This window comes from Haliotis rubra, unplaced genomic scaffold (genome assembly GCF_003918875.1).
Source record: "Haliotis rubra isolate DU_JTF1 unplaced genomic scaffold, ASM391887v1 Scf313, whole genome shotgun sequence".
NCBI lineage: Eukaryota > Metazoa > Mollusca > Gastropoda > Lepetellida > Haliotidae > Haliotis > Haliotis rubra.
In genome coordinates, this window is record NW_025766984.1 from 969,789 (window position 1) to 992,485 (window position 22,697).

Consider the following 22,697-nt stretch of genomic DNA (forward strand, 5'->3'; position numbering starts at 1 on the left):
ATGCATGCCTCTGAATTTGTCAACATCAGCCATATTTTCATACTTGTAAGTCAGTATTGACTCCAACAAACACATGGATGTGTGAATATTGTGATATGCCTCAGTCAGCAAGATCCAAGCTACATCATGGAAACAAGTCCAGACCAGACAGACCAGGGACTGATGTCATCAGCGCCATAACCATTCACTCCTCAATCAACTCTAAACAGCCAGCATGGGGTACTGGGATCTGTGCCATACAAGAGTCCACAGGGGTGGAAATAACCCATTGCCCGACGTCCGACTCCAGTGTTTTTTTTCTGTCGGGCAAGCAAATTTGTTTATCACACTGTACCGGTGTCCAGTTGACTTTCCAATGCTAATTATGTTGTATATTAGTGGAAAGATTATCAGGGCAAGTGATTTTACATGTGACACTGTACTGTAGTAAGTTTAAAGTTATTTCCATCCCTGGTCCAGGGTCTGAATCTAAAGACTCTGTTGCTTATACAATACACGAAATAGCAGCTATGCTAACCTTAAGAAAAATATTATATTACTTGGCCTTTATTCCTTGTTATGGTTAACAAATGTGTCTTAAAACATGGCAGATCATCCATGGACCCGTGTTATGGCAAGGGATGCCTGTATTTCAAAGAACCCATCTGAACATTGCAAGTAACACTTTCACAACCCATGACACACACAGCACTATACTATTACACCACTTCATTGTCATACCATCAAATTAACCATAATCAACAACAGCATCATCTGAACTCATAAAGTAAACAAACAATACATAACTAAACACAAAAAGAATAAGCAACAATGCTTGTAAACAACATAATGTTTATTGATATATTCCTCCACATTTTGAGGTTGTTTGTGAGTATTTAAGTACACTCATTCAAAGGACGGATAATTGATTACTGAGTAGGCTCAGGCATCAGGAAGGTCTTTGTACAACTGCATCATAATTCATCTCTCATACAGGCAGAACATACATGTATCATCTCTCAGACAGGCAGAACATACATGTATCATCACTCAAGACTGGCAGGACATACATGTATCGTTGTCAGACTGTACACAAGGTTGAGTACAAACAATTGTGCCCTTTGTCTATCTAATGAAGAACTTTGACATTCAGTAAACATTGAATTTTATATGCAAAAAATTAAGTTAACACCAAAACAAAAAGAACTCTTTCCTATATTTCTAACTGGAAATATACTTGAATTTAGAGTGTAAAGGCTTATTGGATTATATCTCCATCAGATAAGTGGCTGTTCAACAGTTTAACGGGGGCGGTGGGGTAGCCTAATGGTTAAAGCGTTGGCTCGTCACGCTGAAGATCCGGGTTCGAATCCCCACATGGGCACAATGTGTGAAGCCCATTTCTGGTGTCCCCCGCCGTGATGTTGCTGGAATATTGCTAAAAGCGGCGTAAAACCAAACTCAGTCAGTCAGTCAACAGTTTAACATGCAAATTGTATTCATATCTTAGACATCAGGTTTATTCAAAGTATTTTCTCTCAAAGTATACAAAACTACAGGGTACCAATAGGATCCGGTCAATGCTATTCTGAATTCTGATCCCCATTGCAAAGAACCTTCGTCATCCCTGCACAGGTCGAGCAATATGTATGTAGAAATGGCAGCAACACAACCAAATTGTAAAACTCAAAACAATTGTACACTATCACAGGAAACTTAGATACTAGACTTATACAAAACTGCAACTACAAAAGTACAAACAAACTCAAATATCAAAGCTACTACTAAAAAAAACCCAAAGGACCAAATACACTCTACAGTAGAACAACTTATGAAGTATTCTTCAAGAATATGATTTGAAGATATTGCGCTTTTTTTAAAACCACTGAACTTTCAGGGCAACATTGCTAATTATATGGAGTAGGTGATGAAATATTACAAATAACAATCACAAAAATTGGACCCTTGGATAAGTTTTAACACATCATGCCTAATGCAAGGTTACAGAGTTCCAACATGCAACCAAATACCATGCATATTTGATGCCACTTTTCATTCTTGTTGTGCATGAGCAGTCCAAATCAAGATCATAAAGGTTTTAGTGTAACTTGCCAAAATTTGACAAGGAATGTCAAAATTAGACTTCATGTGTTGTGTGTGGGAATTACACTGTATACACAGACTTCATCTTTGGCCAACAAGTTCTCCTATTTACATGGAAGATTGAAGAAGCTGAGAAAGACAAAAGCACCTTTTTGATGTTAATTCAATGTCAGTAAGAGGCACTTTGAAATGGATATTGACTGCACCTTAAAAACTATTGATGTCATTTTGAAATTTCTTTTCAAGTATTGTATGAACATACCATCTCAGGACTTATGTAGTGGTAATCTCATCAATGTGAGGGACGGGAGACTCCTTGTATCATGGTATTCCACTACAGTAACACATTGATAATAGTTCTTGCTGCTTTTAGGGGCAGACCATTTGATATTCTGGGGGTGGGGTGCACTTGATACAGGGTTGGAAAAGGTGAAAAAAAACTAATTTGTTCAAAATGATACTGAAAAGAGAAACAAAATGTTTACTGGATAAGCTGTGTCCTGAAAAAAAATGAATTGTAAAACTGATTCTATGACTCCTCCTTCCGGAGAATTGTATGTATAGAAGTGATTAAAATAAATCCTTTCTCAAAACATATCCCCTGGCCTCCCTCCAGAATATTACATGGTTCAATCCTTATATTAATTCCATTTGCACATATTGAGGCTCCTGTTCTGTAGTTGGAAAATGTTGGTGTGCTGTGATTTTCATAATGCTTCCATCCGTGTTTTGATTGCAGAGTGTACAACCTCAAGGCTGTCCCTGTCGAGTTCCCGGACCAGTAACAGGACAGACTGCAGGATGTTAGCATTCTGCAACACGTCACCAAAAACAATGATAGCATAGCTCACAATGATGATTAAAACAATTTGTTAAATCAATGGCCTGGCTTAAATTCTGTGTATAACCTGAAGAAATAACAAATCACTTTGATGTTTTACAAATTCATTTTTATCCTGCTTTACTCTGTACAATCCCTAGGAGATTCTGGGACATAGAGTGAGTGAGTGAGTTTAGTTTTACACCACACTCAGCAATATTCAAGCTATATGGCGGCGGTCTGTAAATGATCGAGTCTGAACCAGACAATCCAGAGATCAACAACATGAGCATCGATCTGCGCAATTGGGAACCGATGACATGTGTCAACCAAGTCAGCGAGCCTGACCACCCGATCATGTTAGTCGCCTCTTGCGACGAGCATGGGTTACTGACGATCAATTTTCTAACCCGGACCTTCACGGGTATCTGGGACACAGAATCTCAGCAACATATAGATTGAGTGGTCAAGCTCAGGGACTTGATTGACTGTTTCCAATCATATCCAGAGGACTGGATTGTTACTCAATATATCAATCACTGGATCATCTGGTGAAAACTTGATTATTTACCTGATGCCATCATATAAACACACAAGCCAATTAAATGTGTCAAATGTAACATACATTGTATTTGGATTACACTTTCTTAGTACAGATTCTAGTGCTTTGAGTTGTGTCCCATCCTGAATTCGAGTCCATACATTCAGGGTCAGACACCTAATCACCAGCAAACAAAGTCAGCCGTCTAACCCACTCCGCCACCACCACAAGATATGTAAGTCTGACCACTGGTAGTCTAGATTACATACTTTGTGTACCCCCTCTGACTAGTACATATTGGCATATAGCTGTAATATGCGCTGAGTGACATTCAGGTTCAAGGTTTTACAGCAGCCCCCAGAGGAAGGGCCCCATGTGATGGAAAATATCACTTTGCAAACACAAGCTGACATACTCAAGAAGGTTGTGATTATACTTGACAAATACGTGTTGTTGTTACTTAGTGCCTCTTCACACTCACGATACCAACACAATAGATGTACATAGTAAGGCATAATTCTGACAAACAACAAGCCCTGAGAAGAATACTCACTCTGGATTTGGTGAGACTTGTAGAGGATGATCTTGGTGTGATTATCTTAGCTTTTGGTAATGGCTTCAGGCCTAGTTGCTCCCGAATTCGACTGAAAAACAGGAAACAAAATCCTGCATCTGAAGTGCATATAGCAGACACACAGCTAGTCTGTCTAACACACAATTCTTACTGACAATGTGATTACAAACCAGCGCGCAAACAAACCTAACTACTGACTGAGTGAATGAGGTTTTACGCTGCCTTTAGCATTATTCCAGAAATATCACGGCGGGACTCCAGAAATGGGCTTCACACATTGTACCCATTTGGAGAATCGAACCTGGGTCTTCAGCATGATGAACCAACCCTTTAACTACTAGGTAGACTAATGTTTAGTCTCTGAATATATATAAATTTGATAGTAACAAACAAGCCCATTTAAATTGAAAAGGAGCCCCAGAGAGACCAGAGATTCAGAGCGTGAGGAAATCTAGACTTGCTTTATTAGGGCTTTAGCACTGCAGAGAGGGCTAGGCAGTAGGGAAAATAATGTGGTTCAGGGACTGTGAGACAGACTAACTACTAGGCTATCCCTAGGCTTTCGCCCCTATTCAATGTTATTACTTGCAGAGATGAGAGGTCACTGATAGATAAAGGGCCTATCCACACTAGATCACCCCAGCAACGCTGCTGGATACTGATGTCACAGCATTCCATCCCTATGTATCTGACAACAAAATTCATATTAAGTTTGTGGTACTGAATTGTAAATGCTGTCCACATTTTGTATAGATCTGGATAGCTACAACAGAATACTTAGAATTAAGAAAACATGTAAGCCTTGGACTCTCCATTCTCTAGTTCTGAGTATTCAACTACTGTTAGGTTCTGATCTTTGATTTTGAGTTATGTACCCTACTAGGTAGGGCTGAAAAAATAGGTCTATAGACTCATTGAGTTGTTCCTCCCCACGGAAATCTTTAGTAAAAGGCGAAAGATTTATGCGAAGTGAAGAGAAACCAGAGTATCCTTCACTTGAATTAGTAAACAATATGTATAACAATATTTATCACGTTATGCTGGTTCACTGAATTTGCATATAAAAAGTAACTGTGTTAAATAAATTTCATTTAACATTTAATCTTCAAATGTTCATAATGATCATATTGACAGATATTATGTGACAAATGTGAAATAATTATCTTATGTATTTATACAGTCATAGGGCAAGCATGCTGCATAACTTCATTGTTTGACCTCCTTTTAAACCCTGCCAGACCAGGACCAGTACAACTTTGTGTGACTTCTGCTCACCCACGTGTGACCTACTTCTGCTCTCACACTGAGACTCCAGACAAGAGAGGTCATTCAGTGAAATGATTTTAAGGCTGCATCCATGACTTGACGATACATGTCCTATATTTGATATTTTATACAAATACTGAAATTCCTCCAGAATATGTTGGTAATTGTTCAATGTGTCTGCTAATCACAAAAAGTGCAACATTACATGTACATGCGGAGCCATGCCAGTTTCACCATGCCAATAGCCCGAACACATCTGCAAGTTGCAGATTATCATGCTGCATCATCCCAGTCCATACACAACCCAAAAATATTCAAGTAAATCACAACTGCATGATGAGCAGAATCAACAAGACTGACAGAAATAATGTTCCAGAGAGATAAATCATGCTTCCTTGAAAGTGTCAAAATCATAAATGACAATCCAGACGTGTGCAGCACAAGCAGAGTTATCACTAAAGTACTGTCGGAAATGCTAGAAAAATGCTTTTTGACTTATATTTAAAATTCAGAGGTATTACAGTTACTTAAATAACAAATATCACTTTAAGAAACATCTACCTAATGTAGACCGAGGGAATAAATTTTGAGACATGCCCTAAAATGTGTTTTTACTGATGAAAATACCAAAAACTTAGAAAAATAACGGGTAGTAAGACGTTATTTGATACAAACATTAACTGCCTGTGTTACGTCATCAGCATGCACGGTATCGACAGGTGAAATTGACACCTAAGCACACGCTCGGAGGAGGGGTCATCTCAATAGTTTTCTTCAAAATGTTGAATATGTGTACGTATAGTATACGTATTGGTTATGTAGGAGATCATTTGTGCATTTGTGTATGTGTGTTTGTTTTGAAATACACATACGAATTACTGTACATTGGAAAGAATCCTATCACTTGTGTTATCTTATCGATTGATTGTAGAAATGTGCAACGTTTTAATAAGTGTTTTGCATGTCAACAGTATATTTCATTGCAAAAATATGGATGTAATTCGGTCAGTTTAATCTAGTTGTGAACATTGGCCAAAGATTGAACGAAGTCACTGGTGTAGCTTCTTTAGAATATATATATTCTTCTTCTCCTAAAGTTTGTAGACCGCCCGTCTAAGTACTCCCTTGTCAAAGTTGTCAAGGATGGTTTTACGTCCCGGTTTTGGTTTTGAGATGGTCCCTGTCTTGTCTGATTTGTTTACAATATTGTAAACTTGTTGGTAAGACATACCAACAGCTCTACAAGTTCTGTAATAAACCCTTTCTAAACTAATGAAAGGTTTACCTCTGTCTTTTTCAAGCACAAAAAACTTATAAACCTTTGCAACAATTGTCTGCAAATAGTTGGCCATAGTGGACTCTGTGATAAAGATATGCATGCATGACGGGAAGCTTATTTATCAAGACTTAACATTTATATGAATATTTCTTCAATAAAGAAACGATAATTAAGTAAAGTAACACAGACATTCAACATTTATTTGTTAAAGAAAAACGTTGATTCATATTTTTACACCACCTGTATTATTAGCATAAATGTAAAGACTATTTCAGATTTCTGTTGTTGAACTCTGAAAAAATCTTAAGTTGTTGTTTTGGTACCATATTCTCTCCTGTAAACTGCCCTTTAAATGCATGGGAATGTTAAATCGATTGAAAAAAAAATTAGGTACACTATAGGCGAGTTGATATATTGACAACATAGTACATTTATCACCTTTATAAAGATATAAGGCTGAAAAGCATTTTTCTAGCATTTCCGACAGTACTTTAGTTGTTAGTCTAAGTTATCACAAGCGATTCAGACAAATGTTCTTGCTTAGCATGTTTGTCTTCAACACTTTGTTCTAAAACTTAGTATAAACATTTATCTTTCTATAAGAGTGAGTGAATTTGGTTTTATGCCACTTTTAGCAATATTCCAGCAATATCACTGTGGGGGACACCAGAAATGGGCTTCACAGATTGTACCCTGTGGGGAATCAAACCTGGGTCTTCAGCGTGACGAGCGAACACTTTAACCACTAGGTTACCCCACCGCCCCACACAACCAATGAATGAAATCATGTAAATCACATCTGTATGATGAGCAAAATCAACAAGATGGACAGAAATAATGTTCCAGAGAGATTAATCTTTCTATCCTGAAAGTGTCAAAGTCTGAAATGACACCCAACACACGTGTGGCACTACTGTGTGCAGCACAAGCGGACTATCACAGCCTTTCAGTTCTAGCTTAGGGTATTTGTCTTCAACACTTATCTTTCTAATACTTAGCATCAACATTTATCTTTCTACAAGAGTATCTACTCACTTAGTTTCTTCCCAGCTGAGTGTGACTGCCTCCTCCTTGACCTTGTCTCTTGATGATTCCACACACTGAGTATCCCCTTGTGACGCTGCAGTGTTGACACTGTCTCGGGGTGAATCTGTCTCCTGGACGTCCTGCCTTGTTGTGGTCACTCGGTCAAGGGGCTTATCTGCATCATTATAATCACCAGACTCTGTCTGTTGTGTGACTGTCCCTGCAGCAGCAACCTCATCGACATGTGCTGCATCTCCACGTGCATCACCATTCTCCAACTGTGAGTCAGTATGAACAGGTTCAGTTGGTTTTGATGCAGGTTGGTTTACTTCTACTACTTCTAGTTTCTGCAGAGGTTGATCTGATAGAAGTGATTTGATTGGTTGTGTTGCAGGAGGGGTCAAAGGTAAGGTGTGCAGATCCTCTCCTTCATCCAGTGCCAGGTTAATTTCCTCTTCTGTCACAGCTACATCACACATATGAACATGCAATTTGAAACAATTAAGATATATTCAATAGCAAAAATAAGTAACATACCCGCACATTTTCATATGGTTACTGAAAGGGAACATGTATTAAGACTTGGTTCTTTTTCTCTAATGTTTCATAGCAACAGCTTGCTTCTGTATCCTGTACTGATTAATGTGTGAATTATACACTATTTTCTACATTTTCTTGTCACATCGAAACACTGTATCACACTGTGTTCCTGTCAATATTCTAATCATTTTAGCAACAATACTCCTGTCTTGAAGTATGAATAATTCAAATTTACAAGGTTTCTCTGTGATATCAGCAGCCTGTGACTTCATCTACTAATCCAACTGAGCTTGTAAACTGTCATTTGGTCTTAGCTTAGTTGGTTAAAGTTCCTACCTCATGTGCTCTAACAAACACCACTTGACAACTTTCTTGACCTACACACAGTGTTCACGAATGGTGTTTCAAAGTCACAGGACATTGGGTCCTGTAAGTTTCAGATGTCTGTCTGACCCATTGAAAATGCACAGGACCCATTGAATAAAATTAAACACACATTTCAGATTTAATATTTCTTATAATTGACATTGAAATTATTAACAAACATAAGATTTATAAACAGCAAACAAGTGTCACATGTCACATAAAACAACTTCAGTCAAAGTCATTGTGAAATATACAGTCAGACACTGGGAACGGCGGGTTGTAGACTTCTGTCTGACCGTTAGACAAATCTGCCGGATTTGTCAGAGGGTCAGACACTATTCGTGAACACTGTACACAACCTTTAAAGGTGCCCTGTACACGACTAAAAATTTACGCGACAGTCCATCTTTAATTGGAAAAAGTATTGTCAAAAAAGTTTTACTTTCATCATTTTTATAACAAAATTTGATTACAACTACCTGATATCTGAAAATATATTTGAACTGTGTATGGTTTTAATAAGTACTCAACTTCATCCAATTCATCAAAGTACAAAGGTGAAAACAGAATATTAATAATAACAAAATCAACTTTGTCCACAGGAAATAATGTCAAGTGACCAGTTTTGCTTTGCATAATCAACAGAAATTGGCACACACTGTATCAATGATGAGAGGTACATCATTCTTGCCAGTCTTGTGACTATCTCACTTTATTACCAGTACCAAGGGTTCACATCTCATTAGTGATCTCTGGCTTTCACGATAACATGCCCCTGAATGATGGTCTGTATACAAATAAAATGCCCCCATCCTGACTTTAGAGACACTAAATATTTGTAATTAGTTGAGTCTTCTGTCAGTCAGTTGCTTATTGTGAATAACAACATTAACTTAAATAAGTGTTTGTTTGCAGTTAAAATACCTACCTTTGTTATCAAGTTTCTGTAAGTTTGGCAGAGTTTTCAAGACAGTCATGCGGTAGTTTTCTCCTGCTGCACATGGATTCTCAGACAGCCATAACACTCGCAGTTTGGGTAACTTCTTTAAATATTGGATGTCTGTTAGACATTTTACATTATTTTTTCTAATGTACAATTCTTGAAGGTTTGGGCAATGTGCAAAATCCCTCAAAGTGTCGACTTCATTGACACTGAAAAGTAAAAATACACTGTATAAACCTTATAGAAGGTTGATTTGTGTGGGGAAAATAAAATGTAATATATAGCATATTTACAAGTAAAACAGGAAAATATAATTCCTTAGCTACCTTCTCATCTGTAACAATAATTTAAGGTGGAATCCCATGACCATATAACCTCACTCATTTAACAACAAATGATAAAACTCAATTACATGAACCTTATTTCACAAAGCGATCAAAGCACTAGTAATACTTGAAGCCCATGTCAAAGTTTGGGAGTTACGGTAACCTTTGTACTAAGACAGATTTGTGGAGCAAGACCAGTATTCAAAACATCATGAACATGATGAAAGAGCCATGTATATGTATTAAGAACTAGTATGTGTATTCAAATCAGGAAATAGAAGCACCTTAAGCTGCAGACTTCCAGACTTGGCATCTGGCGGACAATACTGACATCTTTGATGCTGGAACCCCTACAACAGAATAAGAAACATATCACAGAGTGAATGAATCGGAGCTCAATCATGGTGATGAGCAATATCATAACATGGTGTGCGTCCTCAATGTAATCTTGTAGTTACAGCTGTTACAACTGTCAGTAATTCTCCAAACCTTGCTTCACATCTGTCTTGTAACTTATTTTTAATGCTATATTTGATGTAATGCCACAGAATAAGCCCAATAATGTAGAAATTTTCAATACCTATTTACTAAATATCAGCTATGCATTTTATGTCAGGTGCCATATTATGGGAGTCTTAGACAGCCACTCATGCAAATAAAAACACATGTTGGGTATTCTTATATACTTTACTGTTCTCACATTTCCAGTTGCATTTATTCTTAACTTTCTCTCAAAAATAGTGAGTTGGATGAACTTGTTTCATGTCAAATTTTTGGTCACAGGAATTGAAAACCAAACCACTTTTACTCACTACACTTCATCAGTAATGATTTAAAAGCCAACTAGAGATGGAGCGATTGATTGATTAATTGATGGGATCAGGAGACTAATCAAAATGTTTACAAAATGACACATTAAATTAAACTTTAGAAGGTATGTTTCTTAATGCTATCTTTGTAGGGGTGAAACGGTCATTGTATTAAACATTTTAAACCTCTCCTAAAATGTCTAGAAATCGAATCAATTGGTCAAAATCTATGCATTTCTTTGTTTGACGGATGCTATTTTCCTGGAAGTAAGTTAGAGATCGCCTCAAGTCGTCTACTTACAAAGTCAGCAAGACAGCAACTGCAGATACCAGATCAGTAGCTGGGTTCTGTTTCTTTTTCAGTTATTTCAAATAAGATGAACAATGGAACATCGTAATAACTTATTGAAGTCAACTTTATCATAAAAACACGCAATCAGCCGGGTACTTATGATGTTTGCTGTGATGCAACACACGGTGAGTCAATACTTCTGCACCATCGGAAAACGTATGATGTCAGAAAACTCATAATAAAACAATCTTCCACGATTTCATTTTATTTGATTAAATTTAATCCCATTTTCATTCATTAAAACTGTTTACAGTAACAGCGGAGAAAACTTGTGTGAAATGACATCACCCCATTCTATAAGCGGACCACAGCCGCTTACCTTCTTCATATGGGTCCCGCTTTTCGCCCCTACCACGATAGCACCAATTTCACATTATTCTCAGTAATCACGAACAGACTACCTCCTCGTCATCCATGGACCCCAAGACCCGCGTTATTGACTTATTGAAGTCATATTTCACAATTAATTGCCAACATTTTGTTTTTACAATCAAAGTGGTAGGAACCGCGGGAAGTCAACAGTGACTTGTCAAACTGTCTCATACGTAAAATGTATCCTGCCACCTAACCCAAAGTGCTGGACCTACTGGCAGTATGTTAATTATTATGTTAAATATGTTCGTAGAAAACATGCATATTACTAATACCATATACGATATATATTATCTCTGTTATAATAACTGTTTGAGATATAACTAATCTGATAATGGAATAGAAATTCTTTGATGTTATATTTTCAGATCGTTTTTAAAAATATCCCCGGTATATTGGAGCAAAAATTGAGTACTCAGGTTATTTCCAGCTTAGTTGAATAACAGGTAGCATAACAGGAACGACAACTGAATTATCATGTCTAGTGATGTTTAATTTGATTGCAGGTTTCCAATACACATATTTATTTTCATTTAAAAAGTTTGTTTTTCACCTCCGACGATTTTGACTGGGCACAATACATGAAATAGCAGTTCTGTTATGTCCATGGAAAATACAATTTTACATGGCCTTTATTCCGGTTATGTATAACGCGGGTGTCTCTCATAACTCCGGGGGTCATCCATGGACCTCAAGACCAGTGTTATGGGGAGGGATGACTGTAATTATGGGTATGGATTTTGTGGCTTTCCAATCACATTTCTGAAGTATTATGTTTGTTTGTTGTTGCTACCATCTCATTACAAGCTATATCAGAACAATGAACATTTAACGACCATTAAAAAGAGAAATGCTCAGCATTCTCAAGGTAAACATATTTCTTTCAGAAAGGAGAAATACATTTCTGAGTGAAACTTAAAAGATATTTTGACTTAATTTGAAAACAGAATAAAACAAAATTCTGGAATGTGCCAAGATTGTGTAGCAATACTTCCCAAGGACTGTGGAAAGTCTCTAAATGCTTAACCGACTGAAACGACAGAAATTGATTTAGAGCAAGGACAATGATCTGTCACACAAACTGTAACTGTTTTATGACAACTGGGTTGTGCTAATTTGTTTAATTTATTTATCTGTGATATGTCATCAACAGAGTCACATTCGACAAGATCTGATTTGTCTATTGTTTTGTGTTGTTATTTTAACATTAACATTTCTGGTGATTTCACTGCAGAAAATGCTGATGTGATGTTAGTGACTTTTAATCATACTTGGCTACTTGCTATTTTTCAGCACAGCTGTGAGCTTCAAGGTTCCAGTGATACTTTAGTTCTTCTATCTTGTCATGAAATGACAGTTTTATTCATTCAAAATAACAAAGATGATGGTTATTTTTTTCCATGTTATTAAACAATGAAAGGTTCGGCTCTTGTTGTCAATTTTCTGCATTATGATCATATCTCATTTACCGAACCGAAACGGACCGAACCGAAGACCTTGTATCGCAATACATACTGTACCGTGGTAAGAAAAGAAGAAAGAAGTTGGGGAATGGAAGGAACTCTTTCCTTTTGTCTGTTTGTTCAGATTGAAGAAATTAATTAATGGTCACATGCAACCAAAAAATCAAACATAATTAAAACACAATTATCACTTATTCATGACATATAATATACATTGCTGATGATGAAAAAACATAAACAAAAATTTTAAGCCTACAATCGCAAATCAAAAGTGCAATATTTTGTACTTGGGTTTACTTCCCTCAAAACAAAGCACCCGGGATACTGAACCCAGTCAAAGCGGGTGGTTGTGCACTCAAGTGTAACGTCTGGTTCATTTGCAGATGCCCTCACGGCTCATTGCGTGTGTATATTTAGAAATGTTGGATTTTGTAAATACATGCTCATTTTTTGTGTATAACATTTTGCAATCAACAGACATCATAACATATCATGTGTACAAGTATCACACCTGCCTGTCTGTGTAATTACATAATGTGACAGAGACCGAACTCGGGCCATAAATTAATGCGTTTTGTTTATGGTGTATAGCCTGATAGGTGTTAAGTTCAAATTGCATGTGATCAGTGATCGAAGTTGTGTATTGAATATTGTCATTAGCAGACAGGCAGGTAGACACATAGGTGTCAATTAAACAGACATTGAGTTTTGTCTGTGACGACATATCTATATCACAGTTAGAAATTCTGTCAACGCTAAATAATGACATTGCTTTTAAGTATCGAACTGTGGTGAAATAGACAAATGAAATTATATAAACAGTTAAATCGGTAATCTACTGTTATAACATATAAAAAGCTCGCGCCTGTGAAATATCAACAAAACATTAGAAAAATAGCTCACATCAAAGCCTTCACCAAGTAACCACCGCCAGTGAAGGTTTTCCATCTTGAAATGTTTAACGCCTCACTGGTTGACACATAGCTGAGTAGATCTAGATCCTAACAAGGTTCTTTTATGTAATGAGTAGATTTTTTACTATTTGTTTTGATTAGACTACTCCTGCTCACGACCTTATAATCCGGACATCCCGCTTCCAAGCTGCGCAAACCTATTTCACTGCGAATGTGCTTTGAGCACAGCTCAGCACAGCTGTTGAAACCAATTTAGTGAATCGTTTGAACTCCGATTTCGCAGGGATTTTTTCATCCTTTATATATTTCAACTTTATAAGTTGAATTTGCATTTTTGATGATTTGTATCAGTAAGTCCATACCAAAAGGTATCAGAATCTGCAAAGTTGTGTTTTACATTGCATGTGACCTTTAACATGCGCCCTTTGGTATGTATGTAATACTGTAAAAACTGCTTCAAAATTTAGGTCTGCTGTCGTTACAAGTGACAGTTAATGAGTCCTACATGGTAGTGTTGGGAATTGGTTAAAATCTTATAATTTATGATTGGTTCATTACAACCGATCAATCATCCAAAATAGTTGGTTAGCATTATTTATCAAATTGTCCTGGTTATGTTTGTTAATGTACACAAAAAAACAAAAACATGTAGTTCTTTCGGTTGTTTTGGCAAATTTCATGTCTTTTAAGGATGACTAATATGTTAAGAACATAAATTTCCTGGAGTCTTCAAGATAAATTTTAATCGTGACTTGGAACGAGCTTTTAGTGCTTATGAAATGCAACAAACAAAACCAACCTGGTGATAAATATTGTCAATGCAAACAAGTGTTCAAAAATTGTTTGTGTTCGATTATGACAAAATGTGATCGATTGCTTGGTCGTTTAGTCATTACGACCAATCTTCGATTATTTCAATCAATTGGACCACCACTACTACATGGAGATGTTAAAGAACTAAATAAAGGATCAGTACCTTTTAACATCCAATACTAGTTCAGGGTCTTCTTATACACGGTACATCATCACACCAATTCCGCCAAGTCTAATGATGGTAACTGTCTGTAGTGGATCTATCCTTTCCATACAATATAGACATTGTGGCCTCATGATGACCACTCTTTCGCCTAGAAACAAGGGCTGTGGATACCACATCACAACGATGCTGGACTCAAGACTGGCAGCTAGAGGTTCGTCGCCAGTTGTACTGTCAGTGACAGTAGTGACAGTGTCACTACTGTAGTGAGTAGTGTCAGAGGGTTGACATGAACGCATTTATAAAATTCGGAGCGACAGTCCACTTACCAACAGTTTAGTTTGCATACGCTGTCAAGATCTGTGGCCCGGGTTCTAGCTAATACCAATGCTTCAGTCAGTTTTCCTGTGTACTTTTCCGTAAGTGCCATAATGAGTAGTGAAAGGCACTTCCAGACTTATCAAACGATAGACCGGAAGTTTACAATGTGTACCGCACCAATTTACGGGCCGAGGCAACGGCAAATGCTTAAAAATATTGATATTTTATTGTTAGCCTTTATTACTATATGATACAGAATATGTACAATTTATTCCGTTCCCAAATAATAGTTTCATTATATTGCGTTCGATTCTATGCGTACGAATGTATGTTTATGAAAAACCGGTGAAGAATTAATAAAATGCCCCATAAAATACTGACCCATTTTCCACGACGCCTGTCTTTCCCACCCTTATTGCAGATACTCGCTTTTAAGGAGTGAATATTTGCCGCATAACACTGTACGACCTACTGTCCCAAACATTCACGAAAATACAAGAAAGAACGTAATCAAGATATGCATATGCAGGGTTTTACCTTGACCAACAAAATTGGAGTCCGTACGTGAAATACGAGGGTCCTATAGAGTGATGAAATGATGTAGTAGTCTGTAGTGTAAGTTTTACTGATTTCTTTAATTACAAGAACTTTATATTTCTTGTCACGAATATTAAACAGTAAGCATTTTGTGCATGCCAAGGGACACAGTATATGTAATTTTCTGTGTCCATTCTATACATTTATGCGTATATTAAGGGGCACATTTCTGCGTCGCGTAAAACCCTACTGATAACCTGGCCTGTTCAGATAAAACCGATCGTGTATATGTAAAGACTTAAATTTACTCTTTGAAAGAAGAAACTGAAAAACATTTAATATCCATCTAAAAAGGTATGCATTCATACCGGGAGCATACATAACTCCTTCATATAGAACCCTTCATTCGTGATTTCCTCGCACACTGAATTGATGTAGGCAGAGACCATATAATAGATCTATTATATGTTCTCTGATGTAGGGTGGTGGATGGTCCATGTTTGAAGGTACAGTTATTTTTTCATATCATTGAAAATTAAGCGTGCCATTTACTAATGGTTCATTTTTATTATTGGTTCATTTTTATTATTTAAAAAAAAAAAAAAAAAAGCTTTTTATTCAGGCAAAGGCGTCACGTGGATTATTTAGAATCTCTTTAATATATATCCTTTTTCGATTCTGTATCTCTCCGCCAATATTATTTCTTTGTTTGTTCTCGCATAATAAATACCATATAGAAATCGTTACCAAATCATTACACAGAATAAGTTAGTAGTTAATTCAACTTTTTTTCTGTACGGGATTAGCCAAGATGTGTCCGTTTGATTGCGTTTCAAATGGGATAATTTTGTACAAACTAGGTCAATGGTGGTGGATATATTTTCACTGTGGGTCGATTTCGGTTTACACCGGTCAAGCGCGGCCATTTTAAACCTTCATGGCGGTACTTCTTGCTCCGTGTTTTGATTATTGTTGTCCCGCCGATGATTTCCTTTGATTTATGAGCGAAAAGTCTCAAGGATGGCGAACAGCCAGTCGATATTAGAAAATATTACCAAAAGGAATTTTGATGGTATTCTTGAAGATACAAAGGTAATCTTGAGTAGATTTCTTATGCAATCAACCAGCGGCAGTGGGTTATCCCTTCAGCTTTCATATGGAAAAGCCGTCTGCCTATCACGATAGATCTATTTCCCCTATCAAAATGGGCCCTCAAAATGAAAAACAACTGCGGCAGTTTGGAGGCTAGCTTCATGGGTGCTTCGATCTGAATGATAAAACATTCTGTATTGTATTGAATTAGACTAGAGTATCACATATCACAACTGTCATGTATAACTATTCGATATAAAAGTTGGGAAACATTTCCTACGTTCAGTCATGATTTAATATGATAATGATGATATCTACATTATCACGATCAGTTTTGATCCTTTTACCGATTCATGTTTCATCAGTGTAATCTTGAGCCAAGCGAATTTCTTAATACTTAGAGGTAAAGAAAAACTGTTACTAGTTTACGAGGCATCACAATTCTTTTCAATGAACTATTCAGAAGAAATGAAACTTTACTATGTGACCAAGTTTGATTTTTTTAACAAATCAGCTTACATGAAACAGTCATGGCATAACCCTATGTCTTTCTAACATTATTGACATGGTTGAATCGGGATACCTTTCTGGTGTAGCCTATAATGGCTGCCGAACAGTTGTCGCTGCATAACAGTTATCGCCAATACATCTGTATTGCGTGTGTACAGTTTTGGTCAATTACACTTTTGGTATTTTTCCCACAGTATTTGACAACAATAAAGGACAGGAAAATATAATTTTTCATGGCAAGTAACATAAGAGATAAATTAAAGATACAGTTATGAACCGTATACAATTATTTAACTTAGTCGGGGGGTGGGAAGGGATGTCACACGATCTATATCAGTGTAGGAAAGATAGCCCGTCCCAACGTCCGAGACGGATGAATTTTGTGGAGGACGGGTTAAAAAAATATCTAGTCCATCCTCATGTCGGGTCAATTTTAGCAAACCAATGACATATATATAATGATTATAACCTTTTTGAATATTTACTGCCGAAGGTGTTTTATTTATATTTGGAGAACAGGCTAGATTTTGGCAGGACTGGTAAAAAATTTGACCTGCCAGTCCTGTGGACAGGCTAGATTTTCTACATCTTTCCTACACTGTCTATATGATAGCAAGTTCAAGTTCACTAACATCATTATTTGTTTAATTCCCTACCAATCTACTGTTAAAAAACAATTCAACTAGTCACACAATTATTGAGGTTACTTTGTGATATAAATATATATTATTTCACGAATGTCATGAATTCTGGTGATAACTGTTACAGTTAATTGTGAGGAAACACCTATTTGTACTGCCATGATTCCCTTCCACCGCATTATATAAAAACATGGTCTGCGGCATCAAATTATAATATAATGGCGATAACTGTTGGGCATCCAGTGTATTTGTTAACAAAATTTGTGCATACATTTGGAAAAAAGTTTCATTTTAATCATGCTCATGTTTACACGGAAAAGGTAAAAAAAGTCACTTGTGGGTATTGGCAATAATTGCTGATCACTAATAACTCGTGACAAAATGTGTTGATTCATGTTGTGTTTTTCTGTATTGATTTATAAAATATAATGTATATTATGAGTGCAAGTCATGTAAGTCAAACACAAATTGGTTGTTTATGGAACAATGAGAATTGTTGGCCTTTGATTAAAGACTTTTGTTTTGCAATCAGTAGTGATGACATTTGCTGACATTCAAGATGAATGTTTGCATATTTCTTGAAGGGTTTTCATTAAATCCATTAATAGTTGTGTCAACTTTTATGTTTGACGTGTTGATTATGTTTATGCATGTTGTACCCTTGCACAAAGGCTTACAGGTAGTAGTAATATTACTCATGATGTCACTTGCTTCTTTCTTATATATTGTTTGGTATGGCCAAACATTGAATCTATTTTTTCCCTACCACTTGTGCTATAGGAATACCTGTCAAGTATACTAACTGCAAAGGGCAAAGCAAAAAATGGTGACTTGAAAGAGAAAGGAATGTTTGCAGTTAAATTTCTGCATTCCGCCGTTGCTGTTCTTGGAAATGATGTTCCCGAAAACCTCATCGCAGCAGTGCATGTTTGTTGTCACGGTTACCAGACTGCTAGGGACAGCATTAAATTACAAGATGAACTGACTGTACCAAAACTTGTGTACCATATCTTGAACAAGCTTGTGCAAGAGGTGAGCCAAAAGAAAACGTCTTACTGTGCATACAAACAAAATTCTATATTACATTGCCAGTGTTCACGAATGGTGTTTCAAAGTAACAGGACATTGGGTCCTGTAAGTTTCAGATGTCTGTCTGACCCATTCAAAATTCACAGGACCCATAGAATAAAATTAAAACACACATTTCATATTTAAAATTTCTTATAACTGGCATTGAAATTTTTAACAAACATAATAAGATTTATAAAGGGCAAACAAGTGTCACATGTCACATATAACAACTTCAGTGAAAGTCATTGTGAAATATACAGTCTGACACTGGGGCCGGCGGGTTGTAGACTTCTATCGGACCGTTGTTGGATCTGCCGGATTTGTCAGAGGGTCAGACGCTATTCGTGAACACTGCATTGCATGATTTTTTGTTTTCATTTTTATTCTGTGCCACTAAATGCAACTCAAGAATGCTCTATTTATATTATTTACATGAAACACTAGATAAAATGAGGTGTTGAGTTGTGGGTTTTGGCTAAAAGGTCTGCATCTATTATTTTTACAAGCAAGGTTAGATTGTAACAATCATTCACCATGGTAACAGTAACTCAGCTAAGAAAAATGTTTCCTGTTTCCATTACTGTAATCAGTATGGTTCATTTGCAGTCAGTGATGGTAATGACACATTTTTAATATTTTTTAGTCATATCCTTGGCAAATGGTTGAAAAGTAACTCTTAACATAAGACTAACACTAGGGACAGTTGTTTATCAACCAATTTTTTTTAATGACAGAGTCACATGGACAACCTGCATCAACTTGGAGTGTTCCTGTACAGCTGCCTCCATGGTGTGACAACTGAGACACCTGGTGTTAAACCCATTGTAATGAACACCTACAGTCGACTCTGGAACTCCTCAGTCAAACATGAAACTACCGGCAGCAATCCAGACTCACTTCTTATCACAACCCAGTTGAGATTTCTTGCTATGAAATTCCTCTTTAAGAAGGAAGTAATTGAAGATTCTGATGTGGAAAAAATTGAAATAGCTCTTGGCAGGTACATCCATTTAGCAAACAAATTGAAATTGAAAAAGTCTGCAATTCAGACTGATTTGAGACAAGTTTTATGCATTTTTGTCTCCATGTTAGAAAATGTTTTAACTTTTAACAAGGAAAAGTTTGGTTTGATTGTTATCAAGTCGGTGATTCGAGCTGTGAAGTATCTTTCCCAAAATAAGCTGTTGGCAGATGTGCATTGTCTCCTGGAGGTGGTCAGTGAATCAGGGGAAGACAATCACATGGCTGACACAAGCTTGATCCAAGTTGTGACCAGCATACTGACAGTAGTCAAACAGATGGACACCTTGCTACAAGAAGAATGCAGCGATGATGTCCGTTTTGATGAGGTAGCGTCTGTGTTGATGTCAGCCAATGAGGGTTTGATGACAGCCACTGATGAATGTCAGGAAGATGGTGGTCGACATTTGGTCGTCCTGGAGTTGTGTCAGGTGCTGATGATGCAGCTGAAGCCAGTGCCCCTGACTGTCAATCTGTCTGTTGGTCTGATGGAGGCGGTCCGAATGACCATGACTTTGTATCTACACTTTCTCGAATCGGAGTGGCGATTGATTGGCGATGCAGGAACACCCTCGACTGGACTGAAACGAGATCAGATTGAGAGGAACATGCTGGATGCTTTTCATGTCAAGTTCCAGATGTTTTACAAGTTGTCTCAAGCTGTTACTGGTAAGAGTACTTGAGATTCACTTCTGTATTGAATCATGTTGTCTTTAACATGTTTATCGATAGTACTTCAAGTTGCAATTGTTTGATTGTTGCTTGATGCCACAGTCAGAACTGCTCAAGCTGTAAGACAGTTGGCTACAAATTCAAGACAGTCCAGTGATTGACATCATGAGCATCTGTCATTGCCAACCTGTGAAGATCCGGTTTAGAATTGATTTTCAGTAACCCATGCTTGTCGTAAGAGGCGGCTAAGGGGATCAGGTGGTCAGACTCGCTGACTTGGTTAACACATGTCATCGGTTCCCAAATGCGTAGATCGATGCTTGTGCTGTTGATCACTGGATTGTCTGGACCAGACTCGATTAATTACAGATCACCGCCATATAGCTGGAATATTGCTGAGTGCGGCTTAAACTAAACTCACTCGCTGTCATTGCCATTGGGATTCAACACTAACCACCCCATCCCATTAGTTGCTCTCTTAAGAGATGCATGTGTTGTTGACGATCAATTCTAAACCAAATCTTCACAGGGGGGTTCAAACGAATTCTGTCCTGAGTGTCTGTGCACAAGATGATAGGATAATTGTCAACCCCTGTGTGTTTGTTGTTTTCAGACGATGAAGAACTGGAGGCTTTGTTGGATGAGTGTCTGGAAGCTGTTGTTCTCTATCTCAATGTGCTGGGTGTTGTGGAATCAGATAAGACACACTTTGATGACAAATACTACTTTGGTATGTTGACACCATTTCAGAATTAAATTTATAATTCTTTAAACAAAAATGTATTGATTTTTGTTTACTTGTCAGGTGCACATCTTATGCAAGGCATATTTAATAATAACATGTTCGGAGTCCAGTTTCAAGTATTCAAAGGGCGTCATGAATACGATGTACATGGAGGAATGAAGTTTATACAGCCTATTACAAGTCACTGAAGAAGGACTTATGATGATTATGCTACGACTATTGTTACTCGCAGACATGTTACCATTATACATCTCGTGGGTTGCAGGCTACCTAATGGTGAAGTTTGGTCACTTCTGCTACAACCGCAGTCTGGACAAGCAAGCCACAGAGTTCTATCGCAATACTTGTCAGCAGCTCACGGAGTGGTGCTTCTCAGACGCTGACAAGAAACAGGCTCGCATTGAAGAGGTTGGTTGGTAACTTGTAATCTATTCTAATACAGTGGACTCTGTCAATACCGGCCTCTCTTAACACCGGCACTCTGTCTACATCGGCACAAAGTTTCGGTCCCGGCAGAAATGCACGTTATTATCATTTAGAAACTTCTGTAAACATCGGCATCTGTCTATTCAGGATATCGGCATTGTTTTTCAGTCCCAACGAACAAGTTGTTATGAAAACGAATCTGTAAAAACCGGCACATGAAAGACGGCGTAACCCTTTGATGCAATTAGGTCCAAATGATGTAACAACACAATTCGCTGTGACTCCCGAGATTATTCAGAAACGGGAAGTGTTAATCAGTATCTTGTTAATCAGTGAGTGGTATGTAACACTTACAGAGTAATTAATACATGTAGTGGGCAGTTTGACTGTATAAACAAGCAAGTGTTTACATTTTGTTGATTCAGCGGGTATTGACTTCCGAGATTATTCAGAAGCGAAGTGTCAATCAGTTTCTTGTTAATTAGTGAGTGGCACGTGTCACTTACATAGAGGCGAATCGTTTGATGGCGGGTATCGTTCGAAAGCTCTGAACATCAACAATATCACTGTACTCTTGCCGAGTATTTTCACATTTGTAAGAAGCGATTTTATTGGATAAAGATTGGTTTCTAACGGCGCTTTTCACTACACTCTGCTTATAAGGGTCGGATTGGTCAAAATCGAACCGTGACCTAAGCAGCCAATCATATTATGGAAATGGATACCTTCTTCAGTAAGCGAAAACTTTTTAGATTAAGACGAAAGTTTTGGGTAAAATAATGCTATTCTGAACATATTAAGAAAGACATCGCTACCTATACGTAAATTATGGAACGTATTGGACATATCGTGCTAGGTTATGGCCTATGACAAAAATGCTTCATGCATATATTTTCACATTAAGCATCGTGTGCGGGCGTCAAGACGGAGGCGGTGAAAGCGAGATGTAACTTGTCAGTGACTTGACTTACATTGCATGATCGCACAAAAGTATGGAAATAGTAATTTTATAT

The 22,697-nt window shown here is 37.3% G+C and overlaps 2 protein-coding genes, 1 long non-coding RNA gene and 1 other non-coding gene across 4 annotated transcripts in view; 2 read left to right on the forward strand and 2 right to left on the reverse strand.

Annotated features, from left to right (window-relative positions):
* The first annotated feature begins 960 nt into the window (after window positions 1-960).
* Window positions 961-13,431, forward strand: LOC124283331. Its single transcript, XR_006900325.1, has 3 exons — window positions 961-1,056; window positions 6,838-6,843; window positions 13,420-13,431. It is a non-coding gene; the product is annotated as an uncharacterized LOC124283331 (long non-coding RNA).
* LOC124283330 (cilia- and flagella-associated protein 410-like) lies at window positions 2,323-15,118 on the reverse strand. Its single transcript, XM_046719364.1, has 6 exons — window positions 14,979-15,118; window positions 10,048-10,113; window positions 9,423-9,646; window positions 7,598-8,054; window positions 3,997-4,087; window positions 2,323-2,894 (listed from the first exon to the last, which is right to left on the reverse strand). Exons 1-6 carry the CDS (start codon window positions 15,077-15,079, stop codon window positions 2,790-2,792), a joined length of 1,044 nt encoding a protein of 347 aa, XP_046575320.1. The 5' UTR covers window positions 15,080-15,118; the 3' UTR covers window positions 2,323-2,789.
* LOC124283356 lies at window positions 4,891-5,006 on the reverse strand. The gene has a single exon (XR_006900329.1). It is a non-coding gene; the product is annotated as a U5 spliceosomal RNA (small nuclear RNA).
* A 1,316-nt stretch (window positions 15,119-16,434) lies between the features above and the next one.
* Window positions 16,435-22,697, forward strand: part of LOC124283333 (separin-like) — a 51,539-nt gene continuing 45,276 nt past the window's right edge. Inside the window, exons 1-5 of the mRNA XM_046719369.1 lie at window positions 16,435-16,599; window positions 18,531-18,782; window positions 19,556-20,510; window positions 21,127-21,243; window positions 21,524-21,666. Coding sequence (XP_046575325.1) covers window positions 16,528-16,599; window positions 18,531-18,782; window positions 19,556-20,510; window positions 21,127-21,243; window positions 21,524-21,666 — 1,539 coding nt within the window. The 5' untranslated portion in view covers window positions 16,435-16,527. The remainder of the gene's footprint in view (window positions 16,600-18,530; window positions 18,783-19,555; window positions 20,511-21,126; window positions 21,244-21,523; window positions 21,667-22,697) is intronic.

Bases quoted from the DNA above. Each gene is read 5' to 3' on its own strand.
- LOC124283330 (XM_046719364.1), bottom strand. From the start codon at position 15,079: ATGGCACTTACGGAAAAGTACACAGGAAAACTGACTGAAGCATTGGTA. The intron at 8,055-9,422 runs GTAGGTATTTTA...TGTGTGATGTAG, and splicing joins ACAGAAACTTGATAACAAAG to CTGTGACAGAAGAGGAAATT. The intron at 2,895-3,996 runs GTGAGTATTCTT...GACGTGTTGCAG, and splicing joins CAAGTCTCACCAAATCCAGA to AATGCTAACATCCTGCAGTC.